Source organism: Equus przewalskii, chromosome 4 (assembly GCF_037783145.1).
Source record: "Equus przewalskii isolate Varuska chromosome 4, EquPr2, whole genome shotgun sequence".
NCBI lineage: Eukaryota > Metazoa > Chordata > Mammalia > Perissodactyla > Equidae > Equus > Equus przewalskii.
In genome coordinates this window covers 70255265-70276214 of record NC_091834.1, presented here as the reverse complement: position 1 = coordinate 70276214, position 20950 = coordinate 70255265, and the positions used below count along the sequence as shown (strand labels likewise).

At 36.0% G+C, this 20950-nt stretch overlaps 1 protein-coding gene across 4 annotated transcripts in view; it reads right to left on the bottom strand.

The window, feature by feature from the left end:
• The window catches only part of ZNF277 (zinc finger protein 277), a 118343-nt gene that overhangs the window by 38931 nt on the left and 58462 nt on the right, over nt 1-20950 (bottom strand). Inside the window, exons 2-4 of one of the 4 annotated variants that reach the window (XM_070617604.1) lie at nt 18499-18700; nt 10459-10547; nt 10095-10177 (exon numbers count right to left, since the gene is read on the bottom strand). In XM_070617604.1, coding sequence (XP_070473705.1) covers nt 10095-10177; nt 10459-10547; nt 18499-18700 — 374 coding nt within the window. The remainder of the gene's footprint in view (nt 1-10094; nt 10178-10458; nt 10548-18498; nt 18701-20950) is intronic. The other 3 variants (XM_070617606.1, XM_070617605.1, XM_070617607.1) reach the window with 3 other exon arrangements.

Sequence of the window (20950 nt, the reverse complement as noted above, 5' to 3'; positions counted from 1 at the left end):
GGGGAGAAAAAGGAAAAATAAAATCTTGAAAAAAGAAATCAAAATTTTCCTTAGTCACATGCAGAAAAAGGTCTGCGCTGTTGATAAAAACGTGCTAATGTACAAAGTACTAGCTTTCTTTTGAAGTGATTTGTTTACAATACCAGAACCCAGACTGCACACCAAATGGCAAAACCCCTAATACATATGGAACGCTGAGCCTTTTCTCTTAGTGTGAACATCCACAGCTTATAAGTACAGCACTGGAGATTCTGGACTGGCATTCCTTTGAGGAACTGACATGAAGGCATGGAGAATGGTACGTCAGCTATCGCTGGTGGTAAAAAACAAGGCGACCAAAGAAGTTTGTTTGTGGTCCACTTCCTGTTCTCCATCCCCTGCCAACCAAAGGAGTAACCGAACTGAAAATAACATACAGAGGGTTTTACGTTCGTTGTCTTTTGGTGAAAATAAGAGACCTGGACACTCCAATGGGCTAAAACAAATGCCATTTATTCACCAAAAATTTCCCCAAGGTTAACAGAAGGTTTGGTTTTACACTGGGCTCTGTTGCAACCTATGACTTCTTTTTGGTCATCATCTCGAATTCAGAATAGGTTTAAATCTTTCCTACCCACTGAGAGAAGACTTTTCAGGAAATTAACCAGTCAACATAAGTTTTGAGTGTCTACATTGTGGATGATAACTAAAGTTAATCCTCCACAGAAGGCATTTCACCCTAACTCAATTCAGTCAAACATTTGAATTACTCTAAATGTCTTTATCTTCCAAAAGCATTTCCAAGGCATTCATTTGCCAACAGCACTATCCTAGAGGTTCACCTCAGATATCACCTTGTCCCCAAACTTTTTCCTTCCCCTTCAGAAAAGCCATGCGATTTGGGGAAGAGCATTCCAAGGAGAGCAAATAGCAAGTGCGACTAGCAAGTGATGCTACAAAGAGCTTGGTGAGTCTGAGGGACAGAGACATGGCCAATGTGGCTGGACACAGCGAGCAAAGAAGAGAGGGGTGAGACAGACAGGCACCAGACCCTATGAGATCTTGGTAAGGAGTCTGGATTTTTATTTTAAATAAATTTGAAAGTATTGAAGAACTTTAATTACTAGCGTTATATGAATTGAATGAGTGAACATTATACAAATTATTGAAATGAGTCTTCAAATTGTTTCAGACTCAGGGAGGATAAAAAATAACATCATCTCCTCTTGTTGTTTCTGCCATTTCTTATATCTTCTGACAGTAAGTGTGGTATTTTCATTTTAATCTCACTCAGAGTTATGGTAAAAGCTTATTTTTTTTTTCTATCACATCCTTTATACTATCTGATGTAATACTCAATATGAGGAAATTAAGATATAAAAAGTTCAGTAAATTTCCACTAATTTAAGGATTAGGGGACAAGTCTGATTAACAAAGTAAAATGGAAACATGAATACAGTATCTGTACAGATACTGCTGTATCGTTTCAATCTCTTTCATAACAGAATCTGCCTGCAACTTACTTAAATATTTTAGAAGCCCTCTGATCCAGAAGTCAAGTAAAAAGCTACTTTTTGCCCAAAGAATTCCCTTTTAAGTGTCAAAAAATGTTAGGTAGCCCTGAGAAAGACTAACCTGCTTTTCAGAATCTGATGACTTGCACGTTTGAATTTATGTTAGCAATATACTCATATAATATATTTGATATACTTAAACAAAAACACACCTCTCCATGCAGACGCAGGAACGGCTGTATTAAAACAAGGATTATCAATGACACAATACAATTTCTTAAAGTAAATCAATAAAAGCCACTGTTCTCAGTATTTTATGAGATGATGGAAAGTTAATTTTGTGACAATATCAAGGATCTTAACAAATGAGAAAACACATGTCAATGACTAAAGAAAAACAGTAAAACATAAAAACCCAGAGAGAAATTTCTTAACTGAATGATGATATACTCCCCCAAATCCATGAGATTTGATCTGACTAATATTTCACCTTCTTGAAAGACTCAGTACCTCCCACCCTTTCTGAAACTGCAAGGATAAAGGCAACAACCATCTGCCTGCTACAGAGGATAGGAAAACAGTAGTTTTCTTCTACTTTGAGTCTCACTGAGGTGGCTTTTAAAGAGTATGGAAGAGAAAAAATAGAATATCTTAAAGAATTAACTAGTAGAGAAACAAATTAAATAAATTTAACCATTTACATGGAATAGATCATCATAATGAAAAAAAGAAAAGTAGAAGCATAGGACAAAAAAACCACAAGAGTAAACCCATGAGAACTAGAAAAGCCTAATTTTATTTGTATTAAAGATATAAGGGAATATAGCCTAGGCAAGCAAAGGAGGACTTTTAAAAACTGAAAGATGGCTATGGGAGATTGCCCTTTTTACACTAAAGCATCCACCTTTTAGACTGAAGAAGAGAGAGCTAACAGCATGGGATGGATCAGTATGGATAGTATTACCTGCATGAGGAAGTATTTTCCTGGATAAACTCAAGTTCAGGTATAGCTCTATGTTTCTCTAAAGATAGAGGAAACTCTGAAAACACATTATCTTTAAGTTTTAAAGGAAAATATAAGAAGGTTAGGCCAAAAGGAATAAGAAATTCCTATCTACCACTGACCTAAGATAATAAGAAATTAGATTTTCCTAAAAAGATTCCTAGCAATGGAAGCAAAACACTACTATTTATTTACATATGTATTTATGTCCTGTTCATCCATTTTTATTAATTCTGACAAATGTCAACTTAGAAAATGTCACATTTGCTTATAGAAGAAAGACCAAATTTGATAAAGGATTTTGGTACAATTGGAAAGAGAATGGTGTTTGGAGTTGGAAAATAAGAGTTTGAATTGCTTCCTTTCCTATTTAATATGTATATAACTGTGGCCTTGAGAATATATTTCCTAACATCTTCAACCTTGTTTTTCCATCTAAACAGAAACAATGATATTGCTTTAGTGATCGCAGAGAGCCAATGTATATAAAAAATGCCATGTAAATTTTAAGCTCATCTTGAAGAGTTCAAAGTGGTACACTTTAGGATTCAATTCAATAGTACTGTTTCAGACTGGGTTTACATTTGTTTTCTAAATGAAAACAATTAATTTTAAGGTTAAAATCATTCAATGGTTATTCTAATTAACTTGATCTTTGTTGCACTGTTAATAAAAATATTACATTCTATGGGAAATATCATCTTATATTTGGGAATGTTACTCTAGACGCAATTAGAGAATTTGTGCTACAAAGCTAGGAATTATGCAAGAAGGTAAACTGACTTTTTACTTTGAAGTCACTGATATAAAATAATTTGATCCTTTACTAAGACTCTCTAAAATCTATAAAGAAAAGTAGCATGAGGAAGAAAAATATTCTTAGCGGGAGATATGTGACTTCAATTTGTTGTTCTTTTATTGTGGGGGGAAGAGGGATATATGAAGTAGTATTAAAAACATAAAAACACTGTTTCTCTCCAGAGAATCAAATTGCTATATAGGTTAACATTTTTATAAAATATTTATAGTTGTCATGAATGACCTAGTAAGCTGACATTTATAATAGTGATTTAAAAAAATGCTTCCACACAGTTAAATGGATGTTTCCCCTTGTCCTGATTTAATTAAAAGTTTCTTCTTGCTACTGAGAGTTTATGAATGCCACATATCTTGTTCTGTAGGCAATTGGAAAAACTAGTATTTTTTTCATGCTTAAGTGAAAAGCGTAACCCAGTGATTGAAGGTGTCTGCCTTGGCTATTTTATATCTCTTTGTCAAATCAGGGAGATCTGACTACACTGCTTCATAGAAATACCAAGCCAATACTTCAGCATTAAATACTTTATGAACACGGCTCAGAGAAGATACAAAAGTGAACATGACAGCCCCAACCCTTAAGAGGCATCTAATCCAGTAAAGAAGACAGATTTTTAAACAATTAACTATAATTGAAAAGCCAAATAAAATAGTGTATTAATAGAGCTTAGAAGAGGTTCTTAATTCTGACAGGTGGCATCAGGAAGCTTTTGTGGAAAATGTGGCATTGGAAAATGTCTTGAGGGGTATGTTATTTACAGAGGTGGACGGGGGGGTTGGCATTCCTGGCTGATGAAGCAGAGTCCTGAAAGTACCTAACATACTGGAGTAAATGTAAGACAAGCAGTGTTTTCTCTAGAGTGCAATCTCTACAAGGGTAGGGGCTGGCCCATTTCATCCACTGCTATTTGATCAGCATTTAGAACAATGTCTGGTGCAAGATAAATATTTATTGAATAAACGAATGAATTGGACACTGGGTAATTGAAAGGAAGAATGGGGAAGGGCACTGGAAATGCACTTTGAGCCTAGACAAGCTTAAGAACATGTAGATAATAAAGACCACTGCAGGTTTTAGAAAAAGAGAACAAGATGATATACTATACAGCAGTTCCCTCCTCATCTGTGGTTTTACTTTCCATGGTTATAGTTACTCATGGTCATCCACGATCTGAAAATATTACATGGAAAATCCCAAAAATAAACAATTCCTTCTGAGTAGCGTGATGAAATCTCATGCTGTACAGCTCCATCAGGCTTAGGATGTGAATCATCCCTATGACCAGCATTTCTATGCTGTATATACTACTTGCCTGTTAGTCACTTAGTACCTGTCTTGGTTATTGGATCGACTGTCGCAGTATCGCAGTGCTTGTGTTCAAGTAACCCTTATTTTACTTAAAAATGGCCCCAAAGTGCATCTTTTAAGTGAAAAGGTGAAAGTTCTCAACTTATTAGAAAAGAAAAAAAATTGTATGCTCAGGTTACTAAGATTTACTGTAACTTTTCTTACAATATATTATTATAATTGTTCTATTTTATTATTAGTTATTGTTGTTAATCTCTTACTGTGTCTAATTTATAACTTAAACTTTATCACAGGGATGTATGCATAGGAAAAAACACAGTACATATAAGATTAGGTACTATCTGCAGTTTCAGGCATCCACTGGGGGTCTTGAAAAGTATGCCCTCATGGATAAGGGGGGACTACTGTATATTTTAAAATTAAAATTCTGGAGGCAATGTCAATTGATTGGAGAAGCGAGTCCATAGACATGCTAAGATAAAAGGCACTAGGACTGCAAAGAAGGATATGGATATGGAACTCAGAGGTGGAAGTGACAGGACGTGACAAGTGACTTAGGTATGGTGATGACGAAAAGGAATGAGTTAAAGATGACTCTAGAAATTTCCAAACTCAGTGACCAGGAGAATGATGGTACCACTATGTAAGAAAGGGAAAACTGGCAAATTGCAAATTTTGGTAGAAAAAATAATAAATTCAGTTTTAGGTATATTAAACTTAAGATGCTGATTGGAAATCTACATGGAAAAGTTCAAATAAGGAAAGTTAAAATTGGGGTTCAGAGGTGAGCCAGGATGAAAGCTGCAGATGAACTCAATCAACGGATATTTACCCACTGCCCACTCTCTGCCCACTCAGTGTCAGCACCAAAATTTATGCCACCAGCACAGCAGTGGTAGCATGAGAGTGCATACTCTCAATGGGGGACAAGACCTTGGGAAACTTACATCTACTCATTTAAGAGAAAAGAGGGAAAAAAACCCACTGGAGATTAAGGTAGAATGAAGAGACCAGGGAAAATTTTTAAAGAAGGAAGCTAAAGAGAGGAAGGTGTACAAGCTATTCAAACCCTCAAGAATCTTTCCTAATTCTGTGGACTCCTTCAGAGTACAGATGAAAAAATTCAAAGAAGTGCCAAGCAGGAATCAAGCTCTTCAAAAGAACACTAAGGAACACACACAAATGTCACAAATGTCACAAGGAACCAGTGAGGTAGCAGAAAAGTAAAAAAGAAATATGGTTCTAGCCTTAAATCTGCTATGGTAACCTTAAGTGGATCATTTAGACTCTATATGCCTCGAGTCACTCACACAGAAATAGGAATATTTCTAAAAAAACAGAGTTTGGGGAAAACACCAACATGAACTTAGCAGTATATTGAATGCTACTGAAGGATGTTTAAATATAAGAATTACTGCCCTCAAAGAAGTTATAAATTCATTGTGAACTAAGAATAAGTCATACAAAAGTATTTAACCTAAATACTTTATTTAGAGTTCAAAATGAGAGAATATTAAAGAATGATATATACGCAAGTCATCATTAACATAAATCAGGAGAGTAAATGCTACACTAGTACTCTAGTTTGAAGGGCTTCCCTTATGGACTTGAGTTGTGATCCTACTGACATTTAGCTAAATTCACTCAAACATAGACTGCATTGTATACCCAATAACATAAAGCAATTTAACTGGTTTAAATTACATTTTCCAGAAGTTAGATTGAAACTGTGATTAATGAAGAGGAATTGTTTGATAAAACACTGATGGCAAATAAGGAAAAAACAACTAAGCTGTCGTAGCGCAGGTGACTTCATAACCCTTTGGGTGTATGATTCTCCTAGATGAGTTCTTTGAGAATATGGATCAAGGACAAAGCGCCCTTCAGGAATAGTATACCAATTCTCACACTTAAAAGCGGCTGAAAAAGTGCCTGTCTTTTGACATTCTTGTCATCGTTTAGTAGTATTATTTTCAAATCCTGTTAACTTGATAGAAGAAAACATTGTATTATTACACTTATTGAAAGTTGTTTCATTTGATCATTTGGACTTCTTTCTGGAAATGCCTGTTACTGATTTGCAGAGCTCATTACCTGTCAACATTGCTAACTCCCAAAGGAAGATCACCCACACCAACCTCATGCTTCCACACTATAGAGTATAAAATTGTCATGAACTGGCTGACTGCAAATTCAATCTGTCTTTCTGCATTTGGGAATCTTTTCTTTTTGCTGATCCTCTAGCCATGATTCCCAGTGGCAGCCTATTGTAAACCCCCTCTGCTTTCCCTAAATTCCAAGCTTAGCCTGAATCTACCCACTCCACAGATCTGTCAGACCATGAGCACCCAGGACACAGCAATTCCCAGAGCCTAGACTAAGAGTACAATACATGTGGGAAGTTGAATAAATAACTACTAGACTGGCATGGCACGGCTTAAAAAGGCATGTATCAGGCACATTTGGTTTACAGCCCTAGCTCTGCTTCTCATTCACTATGGGATCCTGGGCAAATTAATCTTTTTATGCCACAGTTTCCTTATCAACAGAATGGTATTTAAGAGCTAACTCACAGAGTTGCTATGAAGCAAGGACCTAATGCAAGGCATGGCATATGGCTGGTATTCAGTCATTGTTAGTTTCTTCCCACATCTCCAAGTTGGTCTGCTCTTTGCTAGGATTTATCACCTTTAAATGGATTTTTACACAGCTACAGTTATCATCTTTTCTTCATTTCACTCTCATGGGCAATGAGGAGACATCAATGGGTCTTTATGACTACAAAGTCAATGTTCCTGGCACTGAAGGATTTTCACAATTTAGCTCCATCTTACCTCTTCAAATCTCTCTCATATTCCTCCTCCAAAAATCTTTCTACCTCAGCCAGACTAGACTTACTCAACTTTCCTGAATACATCTTGAACATTTAGATCCCTATGCATTTTTCCTCCCTTTTCAACAACTCTCCAACTACCCATATCCTTCTCATTGTTAAGACATATAGTATTATAATTTTTATTTGTATTATTGGCAACATTTATTGAGTGGTATGTGGCAGATACTGTTCTAAGCAAATCACATGCATTATCTCACTTACTCTTCACTAGCCCTATAAGATGGTCTATCATTATCTGCATTACCGTGATAAGAAAACATATTTTGTCTTTTTTCTCTAGACTGTACACTCTTTTATGACATGAACCATGCCTTGTATTTCTGTGTATGATCATCTAGTTAAGCAGCAATTCAACAAATATGTACAAATTGACTGTAATTTCATCTTATTTTGTTTCTTTTAAGCTGCCAAAATGCTCACTTTCATCAAATCTATCACTTGGTTAAACTACAAAGGTGGTAAAAAGGTGTGATGCTGTGATTTATAATAAGAAATATATATTTGGTGTTAGTCTCCATTTCTGGTACATAGCTCCTAAAACCCTTGGAATTTCCTAAGTGTTGAGAGCTATAAAGGTGTTTTTTGTTATGTTAACGGGTGACTTTTGGAAAGCACCTAAGGTAACCTAAGGATGAGGGCTGGATCGTACCATTTGATTAGAGGGTTAGAACTTTCAGCTCCCCTCCCCAGAACTCCTTGAGGGAAGAGGGGATGGAGATTGAGCTCTATCACCAGTGGTCAATGATTTAATCAATCATGCCTAAGTAATGAAGCCTCCATAAAAACTCAAAAGGATACGTTTTGGAGAGCTTCCAGGTTGATGAATCAGAATGCATTCACATGCTGTCTTGCCAGTCCCCAAACTCCACAAGGACAGAAGCTCCTTTGTTCAAGACCTTGCCCTATGTATCTCTTTATCTGGCTGTTGATTCATATTCTTTAATATCTTTTGTAATAAACTGGTAATCTAGTGAGTAAACTGGTTTCCTGAGTTCTGTGAGCTGCTCTAGCAAATTAATCAAACCCAAGGAGAGGTCATGGGAACCTCTGATTTATAGCTGGTTGGTCAAAAGAGAGGTAACCTGGTGTGACTAGAATCTGAAATGGAGGGCAATCCTGTGGGACTGGGCCCTTAACCTGTGGGATCTGATGCTATGTGCAGGTAGATGGTGTTAGAATGAGCTGCACTGTAGGACACTCAGCTGGTATTGGAGAATTGCTTGGTGGGGTGGGGAAAAAAACGACATGTTAGAATTGGTGTTAGAATCTTAAAAGGTCATCTAAATTTTGTAGATGTAGACATTGTTAGGGAGTTGAGTCTATCTGCAGACATACAGTAAAGATTCTGTGTACTGAGCAATAGCAATGGCTGAAGCAGGAGGGTTTGAGTTCTCATAAAAAAATCCTTAGGTGTATTAGGTTACAACAGTTAGATCATTCTTAAGACCACTCTGAGCAAGACTGAAAAAACTCATGGAAATTAAAAATTATGAACAAGTACAAGCAAACAAAATCCATAAAATATGACAGTAAATTCATCCTCATTTGTACATTTCTTAAGACATTACAATAAGGAAAGAAAAGAAACTCACGAAGTCCCGTTTCTTCATTGGGTTTGCTGCTACAGGAAAAGCATGATTTTTCTTACATATAAATCAACATCCAACAATATAATCTCTCCTTATGGGAGAAATAATCATTTGGGATGTTTACAAAATATAATGTGCTTCAGGGGACTTTCTCAAATCATATGAGTGACTATGGTAGGTAGCATTTATTTTCCTCTCAGATCTCTTGAGGATTTAGCAGAAACAATGAATTCATAGCTTTCTCTCACAACATATTTAGCAAAATCCAAAGATACAAGGAACCCTTATAAGTAGCCAATAAAGGAAGAGCACATAAATTTCAAGTAATAGTTGAGATAAATTCAGAAATAATGGAAAACTACATACTTTTAAACAAAATTAATAACTAAAAATTAACCAATTTCTATTCAAGTTATGAAAATGAAAATTTTCACACTTGTATAATGCTGTTATCTTTTTTTAAAGACTAAAGATGCTGAAGTTTTCAAATTAGCTTGCTTATGGCTAAGATTGCAAATGAGAAAGGCTACTATGTTGATCAAACCATATGCTTAACTCATAAAGTGGAATAAAAGAAGTGCTAGTGCATAGCACATTCCAGTGAAAAGGAGAAAAAAAAGAAAAGTTAATCAATTCAACTCAATTTTAGCTGAGAGCATTTTTCCACGACTGCTGAACCCTAGCATGTGTCAGGCAGCTAAAATTACACTAAAATGTGTAAGCTCTGTTGTTATTTTAGAGATAATCCAGGAAGCAAAACAAAGCCAAAAATTCTCTCTGCATTTTTAACATGAAATGCTTTAATCTTCAATCAAGTGTATACTTTTTTCTGTTTTAAGATCTTTATGTATGGTTGGTCTCTTCCTTTGTGTATGTTTGAAAGTTTCCAGAATAAAAAGTAAAAGCAAAACAAAAAAAGAACACCAGCAACAAAACTGATTTTGTATGTATTTCCAACACACTGTTCATCCTTTAAAACAATTCTTACCAGTCTCTGTTTCTGAAGTTCTTCTCGAAGTACTCTATCTTCCGGTAAAACATCACATAACAAAAAGTAATTGTCTTGTTCTTCTGTTGAAAGATTAGGAAAGTAAACGAGAAACAATATTTATCATCTTTTCCAGAAGGATTTATTCTTAAAAACATATATATATATGTATATGCATATGTCTATGAGGATCTCTCTTCTGGTATATAGTTCTGTTTCAGCTTTATTGAAATTACGCAACATAAACACAGCAGTTTAATTTTAGCTATCACGAAAGTGAGAGAAATCTAATTTAAGAAAGTAAGATTATTCCTTTGAATTTTTGAATTGTAGGGAAAAGATGGTAGCCAAGAAGTACACTTACCAAATGGAGCTGTGGAGTTGATTCTTATCACACTACAAAAATCTGTAACAGGCTGCTCAGTGAACCTTTTCCTCCAATATAAAATGTACCTTAGAACAATCAGAAAGAAAGGATGATGAGAAAACTCAATGCACTATTTACTTTAGAATGACAAGATTTTATAAGGACATTTAATTATCCCAAAGCAACAAATCAAATGTTGTGACTGAAAACTGCCAGAAAATTTGTACACAGAAAGGTGGCAGGGCATTGTAGAAATATGAAATAAATATTTAATGAAATGAAATCATCCTGTAAAGGCGTGGAAACGATTAAACTTTACTATCCCCAAATTCAATAAACAGACATACAGGAGAGTTAAACTGAATTATTTTTAGTAATAATTAAGTTTTTCTGAAATCACATCTAAGTTTATGCGAATTTAAAATGGAACAATGATTAAATAGGCTTTATCACACGTTTTCCGATAAACTGAAAATTGGGTGGTTATCTTATACATCAAAAGAACAGAGGTCATAATAATAACCCAATGAGAAGTCAGTTTAAATTCAATATCTGTATAACAAGACAGAAAAATTCCATACATCCACACTGTGCCTGCAATGAGGCAAATTTAGCCTTTGGAAAAATACTTAAGCTTACAATTCTCGTATCTAATGAGCAGAGTTAGAAGCAGCACACTGACTAAATTTGAAAGCAAGCCTAACACCCAGACCTGCATATCGGATGAAAGAGGCAGTAAGATGACAGGATTCAACAAGCTGTTCATCTTTCCGTTTATCTAACACGATTTATATTGGCAACCACAATCTCATTTATCAAATGGTACCAAGAAGAAAATGTGTTCTCTTTCATGGGGAGAAAGGAAATGGAAAGGTTGACTCTATAGCTGACAATTTCTCAGGCTACAGAGTTGATGGATAAAACGAGACACTTCGAACAAAGAACCAAAACCTGTAAAAGAGATGGGACTCAGTGAAATAAATGAAGTGTACAGAAAGAGTAGGAATTTGGATATTTTAAATGGCTTGATATAGCATCTAGCAGTGCCCTGCACATAGTAGGTCCACAATAAATATTTTAAAGAGGTAGAAAGATTCCTGTAAGGTTTTCTAAGTAACCTCTAACTCCCAATATTTTGTCTCCTTTTAACTTTTTATTCTTACCTCTCTTTTTCTTAACAGTAATTTCCCAATCCCATGGTGCTCTATAGAAACGGCATTCATGTATTAGAAAAAAATATGTGCTGGGAGGGAAGTCTGAGAGAAAGAGAGAACCACGACATGAGCTAATATAAAACAAAAATATAAATGGATGACAACAGTGAGTACAGAATATATAAAGAAAAGAAGTAAAGGAATAATGTATAAACATAGAACCACGTTTTAATTTTTTCTTCTCATGTATAACCGTACTGTCAATACTGTCAACCTGGATGGGTAAGAAAGGGGAGAACTTTCCTTACAGAATAGGGCTAGACCTTACCTTAAGAGATCTGAAAATGACATATCTTAGGCTCCAGCTCAGCCTCCAACTATAAATACTATAAATGATGCACTATGACTCTATGGTTAGCTCCCTGGCTTCCATATTAGAAGTATCAGAAGAAAGCAAGTGCACATTAGATCCATCGAAATACACAAAAAGAGGAAAAGTATCTACAAAAGGCTGAAACATATTTCCTCAGCCACCCTGGGCCAGCTTCGGCACCCTCCAGTTCTTAGGACCTTACATAACTACTCTTACTCTCCTCTTCATTCCTCATGAGTTGCTTTACTTCCCCTTGGGAGAGAGAGGAAAAAGGGAGAAAGAAAAGGCAAGAGAAGACTTAAGAGAATAAAAATGACATTTCCAGCCACGTTTCTTATTCTCCCTTCAGCATATTTTCTGTTGCAAAGTGGTGACAGGAATGAAGGAACACAGGAGAACTTCTATGGGAGACGTCAGGAATAGAAGACGGATTGTTCTTCCAAGTTGAAATAGAGAGGCATCTATTTTCATGACTAATCAAATTCATACAGCAGAACCGGATGCTGAGATAACTTATTTAAAAAAACAGGACAGCCAAGTTCTATCTGGAGTTCCCTCATGGCTACCAGTAGAATGTGCCAAGGAGAGGTTCGTCACTCCTGATTACCACTCCACTGAAGACCAGCTAGGTGATATCCTCTGGACAAAACTGAGAATAGTGGTCAGCCCTTGATGAGCTCCATTCTGGGTCTAGGTTTGTTAAAAGGCAGTGACAACTCCTTGAATATACAGGCTGCTTACCTTAGGAAGATGTTCACAGACTTAGAACAGTATCTCTTTGAAACTCCATGAAGTAGATGACTAGGGTAAGAGCTGTACTAGTGACCAGACTGTCCCTTGAACTGCCATTGACTTATTTTTGGGTTAGAAAAGTCAATACAATGAGTTTCTTGTCTGACAGATCTTGTGCTAGAAGAAGTGTTGCTTTTTAAATTAAGACTGCGGTTAAACTCTCACAGCTGACGATTTACTAAGTGACTCCACCAGCCCCCAGGTAATAGTGAACAGAGGAGCAGGGACTTTGCATTCAGAGATATGAACCTGAATTTAAAGTTTTTTAAGTTTTCTGAAATTCACATTACTCATTTGCAAAATAAATTATTGATAATTAAGTAGGATAATACATGTAAAGCAGTGTTTAACATCCTGGGTGTTTAATACATGGTAGTTATTATTATAAGAAAAAGTAACATTTGGATGAGATTAAAGTAGTAAAGAATTTGTTTATTTTAGAGAAATACTGGTGCTTAAACAACAAAAACAATAATGTCAACAAACATTTCATGAACAAGTCAAAACAGTTCTATTAGTAGTATCAGAGGGCACATATAGGTGGCTATGGTGGTGGTAGAGTAGAGTGATGATGATGATGATGACGATAAGGATGACAATTATTAGCAGCTATCATTACGGAGACCTTACCTTCCCAAGGTCACACAACTAGAATGTCAGAATTGGGATGTGAACTTGGTCTCTCCAGCTCCAAACTGAAACTCAGATCTTCTACAACACAGGGCCTCTAGTGTCAAGTGAGAAGCGGTCTATACAAGAATTGCAGAAAAGGGAAGACAGGGACAGAAAAAAGCCCCTAGAATTATAGTTGTAATGGATACTTGAAGCATGTTTTTTTCCCTTAAAGACAAAGGAGAAGGTTTTGCTTTTTTTTTTTTTTTGAGGAAGATTAGCCCTGAGCTAACAACTGCTGCCAATCCTCCTCTTTTTGCTGAGGAAGATTGGCCCTGAGCTAACATCTGTGCCTGTCTTCCTCTATTTTATATGTGGGACGCCTGCCACAGCATGGCGTGATAAGCGGTGCATAGGTCCGCACGTGGGATCCAAACCAGTGAACCCTAGGCTGCCAAAACGGAAGGCACGAACTTAACTGCTATGCCACCGGGCTTGCCCCAGGTTTTGCTCTTTGACAAAGCAAAACTGAACTACAGAAATGGAGTTTGAAGAAACTTCTGAAACGCATACTACCTAATAGTAGCTCTTTATCTGAATCGCTCTAACTTCCTGCCTAAGTACTGAAAGCTGACACCAGCTGTTTGGGGCTGTTGGTTTGGAACTGCTTGGCTAGGCAAGAGGTGCTAAGACATGCCCCTACAGAGGTAACAACGTCCTGGTTCTAACAGTCAATGGGTCTTAGTCTGCAAGAACTTCCATATTTGAGTACTGTCTCCTTGATCTTCGAAGAGAAGGTTCTCATCACGTACTTATTTTGTATCAGAGTCTACTTCAAGGTCGTAGGCACAAGGGTAGCAATTACTAACACCAAATGACTGAAAATCACGGGGAGATTCTGGCTGGCAGAACCTTGATTGCCCTCTTCAAATAGTTAGGGAGGGCTTCCCAGGGGATAGAGGGGGAGAGAATACTGCTATATGCTCATAGTCTGGCAGTCTTTACGTTGGTTAAACGTTATTTTATTGTTCCATGAATAAGTAGTCATGAATTTTGGAAATGATGTTTTTCAGATACCATCTCTAGGAACAATTCTGAGATGTTGTTTGGTAGCTTCTAAGGGAAGGAGGACAAAGCAGGTATTGAGCCCCAAAGGCACAAAATTGTCATTTGCGTGTTCTCTTCCTGACGGAAGGGTGGGTGACAACAACATCAAAGAAAAAATCATGTTACAAAAACAAAACATAACCATAAAGTACCATACAATTTACACACATAAAATTATGTATATCTTATTGTAGTATACTATATAAACAGATCTGAAATGCAACATACACTTGACCTTAGTCAAAATTTAAGATGCAACCTAATTAGACATGTAACAGTACTTTAGTTTATAATTAGAGTTAAGAAGTGTCAATACAGTATATACATTTCCCTGCGGTTGGTAGAAGCATTCAGATAAATTGTATTCAATTGAAAGATGGCTTAAAGATAGCAGATCTTCAAAACATGCTTCTTGTGGCATTTTTCCCATCCACTAAAACATATTTTTCAATTATAAGGGATTACTTAGTATTTCTCTTCTTCATTTTTCCCTACTTCTTCAGTTTATTTAAAGCTACAATTGCAGCCACTCAATATATAAAGGCAGCCAAGAAATAACATGTAGTATGAACCCTTTATTTGAATGACAGTTATCAAAGCATTTCATACTTTACTAAAAAGGTCATAAAAGTAATTATTAAGTCATCAGCAAATACTTTTTTCTTTTAAAAGAACTTTAATCATGTCTCCCAAAATTGCCTCACAAAAAAATCTTTGTAGTAATATCTTGCCTACATTGTAACTGGTGTGCTTATTGACAGAAGCATAAAGATTTGAGATAGGGCTCTTAGTTAAGTAGCATTGAATGAGTGGATTTAATATAGAAAGGGGCAAGAATGAAGGAGTTAACATTTAGCATCTGGAGAAACTTTATTTACTGAATAAAGCTGGCAAATAGCTCAGTATAAATAACTATGTTAAATGGTTCAAAGGAAAGATTTTTATTTTGTTTTTGTTTTATCCCCTCTGCCTGAGAAAGTTTTACTGTTACTTTGTTCCAATAAAGAAAATGTCAAATATATTTAACACGAAAACTTATAACTTATTTCCTGTAAAGCCCAAGGTAAGTCCATCTCTTATTTATCATCTTTACTACTTATTGTACTCGGAAGTAACTCCTCTCTGAGAAGTCATATATATATGAATTATTCAATCTGTAAAGAAGTTCTGAGTGAATTAATTCATGCCAATTGAACCTCATACTGTCCCCCACATGCCCTTATAACGGCTTTTCTAAAGTTATGAAAAAGTCAGGTAATGTTGAGAAGATTCCAATTTAACTCTGATCACAAATAGTCAATCCTTGGTGTTTTGGAGAGGAATTTTTAGATTCCCTAAATAGTAGGAGGGCATTATCTAAAGGAGATTGAATATATTAAAAAGTATTTAAAAGCACCAGAGTTTACTCATATACAGTCCTGGTAAATTTGAATTAATCACATTTTTACTTCCTGAGAGTGAAAATTTTATATAATTAGGAGGATAGTTGACAAGGAAAACCTAAGTTTTCAAATTTAAAGTATACATTAACTATACATTTTATTTAGAAAGCATTTAGATACATATCTTTTTCTTTTTAATTAAAGCATCCATTTTATTACATAATTGCATTTAGAGGGTGATTGATCCCAACATTTAATTATTGACTCCTAAACTCTGAGACCAAGTAAGTAATTTGATTTTTCCTCCCCGCAAATGGATGAGGTTAACACCAATGATAAAAAAAAGAGAGAGAGATTAGTACAAATACAGCTACTCAGATATCATACACAATCACAAACATTCAGTCATTCCTCCCAGATTTTAGGAGAAGAGAAAGAAAAATCTTAACATTGCTCAATTATCACTGGTAGGTAATAATTTTCTACAATTCCTGAGGGAGAATTTCCATTTATATGACAAAACAGAGTAAAAGAATAGTTTCACATCCAAGAAGTGCTGAGTAATACAAGACTTATAAAAGACTAACTCATTCGATAGTAGTGTCATTGGTTATTTGAATAAGAACAGAGTCCCAAGATCTCTAGATTAAGAAATGTCTAAAACAAAATCAACAGATCTGACTACGTGTAACTAGGTATCATATATGAGAAAGTTCTGGGAGCACTCTGGGACATATATACATATGTGAGATATATATATATATACATAAACACACAGATATTTTAATTGAAAAGGAAGAACAATGAATGAGAATGGGAAGCATGGAGTGGTCCTCTAAAAGTATGTAAGAATTAGTTTATTCTATCACTTGGTGGCCTATATAATTCATGTAACTCTCCTCCCCTACTCTGTTCTATTTCTTCTCCCTGACCAGACAGCACCAAAGTCTACTCCAAAATAGCAATGCAGACTGGATATAAGTAGCCATAACACAGAAGGGATGCAGCAGACATTTAGTATTGGTGCTAGGCAGTTGAGAAGGACATGAAGGGTTAGAGAATAGCTAATATTACCCCTGTGGGTATTCTGGCTATTCCAACTTAAAAACGAACTGTCATTCTAGAAGTTTAGGCTATTTAGAATCCTGAATGAAATTTTCTCAAAAGTCAAATTTTACAAATGATAATTAGGTTTTCAGACCATCATAAACGCTTATTGAAAACTCAAGGTATATTTGCAGAAAACTAAGATTTCAAACATATCTTTGGTAATTAAAATATAATGAAATTTTTGGCTACCAATTAGGTATAAAAGATGTCTCAGGCACTAGCAGGTGCTATACATACCTTGTTTTATATAATACTCGACATTCTTATGAGGACTGGTGTTACCCTCATCTTACCCCTAAGAAATTCATGCTTACAGTGGTTAAGTAGCTTGCTAAAAGTCACATGGTTAGGAAGTCCCCAAGTCTGCATTCAACCCTAGGCCTGCCTGGTTTTATAGTTCACACTTTAACAATATAGCTTGCTGCTTTGCAAGACTCAACATAAGAAAGAAGCTGCTTGCTAGCAATGTGGTCTGGGAGACACAGAGTTTAGATGCAGAGATATGACAATATCTGGGCTACTCTAATGTTTTGTAGAGAAATCAGCACAGAATATCTCAAAATGGTACCTTACCAGATATAGCAAAATGTATGTTTTCAGTAACTATATAAAGCTGGTAACTATCATGATGTCGTTTCTATGGAAAACTTTCCAAGTTTCAACTAATCATGACATGAACATAACTATTCCACTACAGCTGCTTAAGAGAAGACATTTCTCTTGGACTGTTACTTCTGGGAATTAAGAATTGGGGAAAAAAGGAATAATTGACCATGTTACTTGTCTGTTGGTATAGATCATTCTAAGTCGGGTGCTCATAAGTTGGAGTCTAGCTCACTTTGGTTCCTGGCTGTGGAGGTCAAGTTCCTACATTTCACACATGCCCAAAGTTGGCAGTTCTTCAACTACTCACCTCTATCTGACTTTCACCTTCCTCTCAGTACCTCAGTCATTGATGTCAACAGCTGTCTACTCTTATACCCCCGTGGTTTGTTGAACAACTCAATTTCTTTCTGGTTTTCAACCTCATCACATGACTTAAGCTGAGAGTTCTTTGGACAATATCCTTTTGGCTTGAAAGGCTCTAAGGATTCCTGTTCCCAAATACTGCCCTTTGAGTGGCATTTTACCACGTCTATTCTGGACTTTCTGGAAGGACTTACTCAGTTGGTAAATGCCTATGGCCTGAAACATGAAACGAACATCAGTCTAATAGGGATCAATAATGTCAACAACCTCGGGGAATGTGGCAAAGAGAATACTATCTACTCTTTGGAAAGTTGGTCTGTTTCCAGAATTTGTAGGACATGCAACAGTATGTGATATTCTCAGATACAACTTACACACTCAAGTAGGCAAGTAAATGCAAAGATTTTTTAAAAAGTCTAAGGAGAAACCTGAGAAAGAATATGAATTTTCATATTTGTATAGGAATATCTTACACATAAGTTATGACTTTCCTCTAAGAATAATGAATTGAATTCTTTTATGGACAAAAAAAATTTACCTTTGGAAATCAGCAACCAACTTGACATCAGCTATGACAATCTTATGTTCAATAATCATGTGCTTCAGAAGTTTGTCTTGTTCAGCCACAGGAAAATGCTCTTCACAGAAAATACAAGGCACAGATGGAGAACCTTCTAAAGTGGTGGTGCCACCTGGATTTTCTGGCAGAGAAAGTGGCTCCAAGATACAATCCTTACTGTCTGGGAGAGACAAAAAGAAAAAGAAAAAAGAGAAAAGCTGAAACCAATTCTCTTTAGAAGGAAGATTTCTCATCTTCTGCATTAAAAAGATCCTAAATATATTTACATATCTCCAAAATGAAAAATACATAGTGTCAGAGAGCAGTATACTTTAGTATCATTTTAAACAGCTTCTGCAACCCAGAGGGAGTATTGCAAAGCAGCAAGAACTCCCCATTTGTTGGCTTGAATGGGGGAAATCCATTTGTCAGGGCAGCTGTTCAAGCCTTCTTCTTGGACACTGGCCAATGGCAGCAATTCTGGGGGTACTTGGAAGGGGAAGGCTGCAACATGCTGGATTAAGGTTCTAAGGCCCAACTGTGACCTATGGCTGAGAGTCATCACACTATGGGAAGTAAATGGTATATGCTGAGGCCATAGATGATGCCACACCAGTCTTTTAAACTGCTTCTTGTTACACTTGCAAACTCTTTCCAGTTTCTGATTATCTGTCATGTGCAAAGAAGATAGCTCTTATATTGGGTTGACACAGCATGTGCTGGGTGGCCCAGGTGGCAATTTTTGATGTTGATTTATGACTACCATTTGCTTATTTATGCAATTATGTATCATAATTCAAGTTCTTGTGAACAAAGAGATGAATGCTCAATTACTAGAGACACACGGTAAACATTTTTTCTTGTCTATACTATTCCTTTTCCTAACATCACCTATAGTATCTTTAAGAGTTGAGGTGTGTAAGGTCCGCAGCTCTGAATTTAGGGTCTCAAACTACAGCCATTTGTGCCAGGAGCCCTCTTCAGTCTCTCAGGGTGAAAGGCTGGACTTGTTACCTTACATAGGCTATTGAGGAGTTAGTAAGCAGGCAACTAGGGTAAGGCATTTGGCATCTGAGGAAGGGCAGGGAAGCTTCTTCAGAAAGACAGCCATTCTATAGACAACAGTCTTTGGAATTAGGTTACTATTAATTCTGTTAAATTTTATTTCTTATTTTTATCTTACTTTATCTTACTTCTAAAGGCCTTCTTAATTGAATAATTGATTCATTGATTCAGTTCCTGGTACAGTGTTGGCCATGGCCTAAGAATTGGATAAGTGATGTAAGAGGACAGTATTCATTTGCTCTCTTAAAAATCAGCTGAGTACCTACGGAATGCTGATCTTTCCTGCTCATTGTTGCATGACATGATCCTTACTATCAAGGCTAAAGTGCTTATAATTTGTTTGAATGTACAAATAAGTCACAAGGATAGAGAGAGTGAGAATGTACAGGGTTTACGAGAGCATGGGGATAGGGGAGTCACTTAACTGAGCTAGAGAGGGAAGGCATCCCACAGGAGATGTCCTCTAATACATCACTTACAATACTCTGCTTATATTAAAGTATGTTAAATCAAACTGTTTATCTTAGTTCCATAAAATTATTTAATACCAGAAAAGGTGAAAACAGGGTATACATGACAATAGGAAGAATACTTAAAATATACAAGCACTTCAGAAGCACTATTAAAATTGGTGTGTTAGCATTATTATATTTATTAAATTAGGTAATGGAATCAAGGAGTTTTGGAATTCTATAGTTTTCAGTTGTAGGTGGTATTCTTCAGTTGTAGGCTAACTTCTGTAGGAACTTAAACCCCCATGTGAAAAAACAGGATGGGGGAAAAGAGATAAGTAATATACTTACAAAACTCTATAATAATATTTTACATTTAGTTGAATAGGACAACAAAAGGCAGCATATTCTAAATAAAAGTAACAACAGTAAATATTATCAGCCATCTAGGAAATAACAAATACTCTATTATACCCTTCTCCCAAAGTTTGAATGAGATATTGGTAAATTCATTTTGCATGACTGCAGAAAACAATGTATTAATAATCATCACCAACAGCAAGAACTAACATTACAAAGCGCTTGCTATTTGTAAATTACCAGCAAAGCGCTTTAGGGCACGTTCTCAATTACTCCTAACTATCTTATTCGGTTAGTACTATTATAACCCCCCTCTTTTAGATAAGAGAATTGAGACTTAGAAAAGTTAAATAATATTCCAACGTCACAGCACTAGTCAGTGGCCTAAGCATAGTAAGTGGAGCCCAAATTCAAACACTATATCACTCTGACCCCTGTACCAAAAGGCATGTCCCCAACTCTCTGTTTCTTCTTTAATCCTGTTTTGAACTAATACATATTTACAAGCCACACTGAATGTATATGTATTCTGCCAGCGTCCTGCAGTCTTCCCA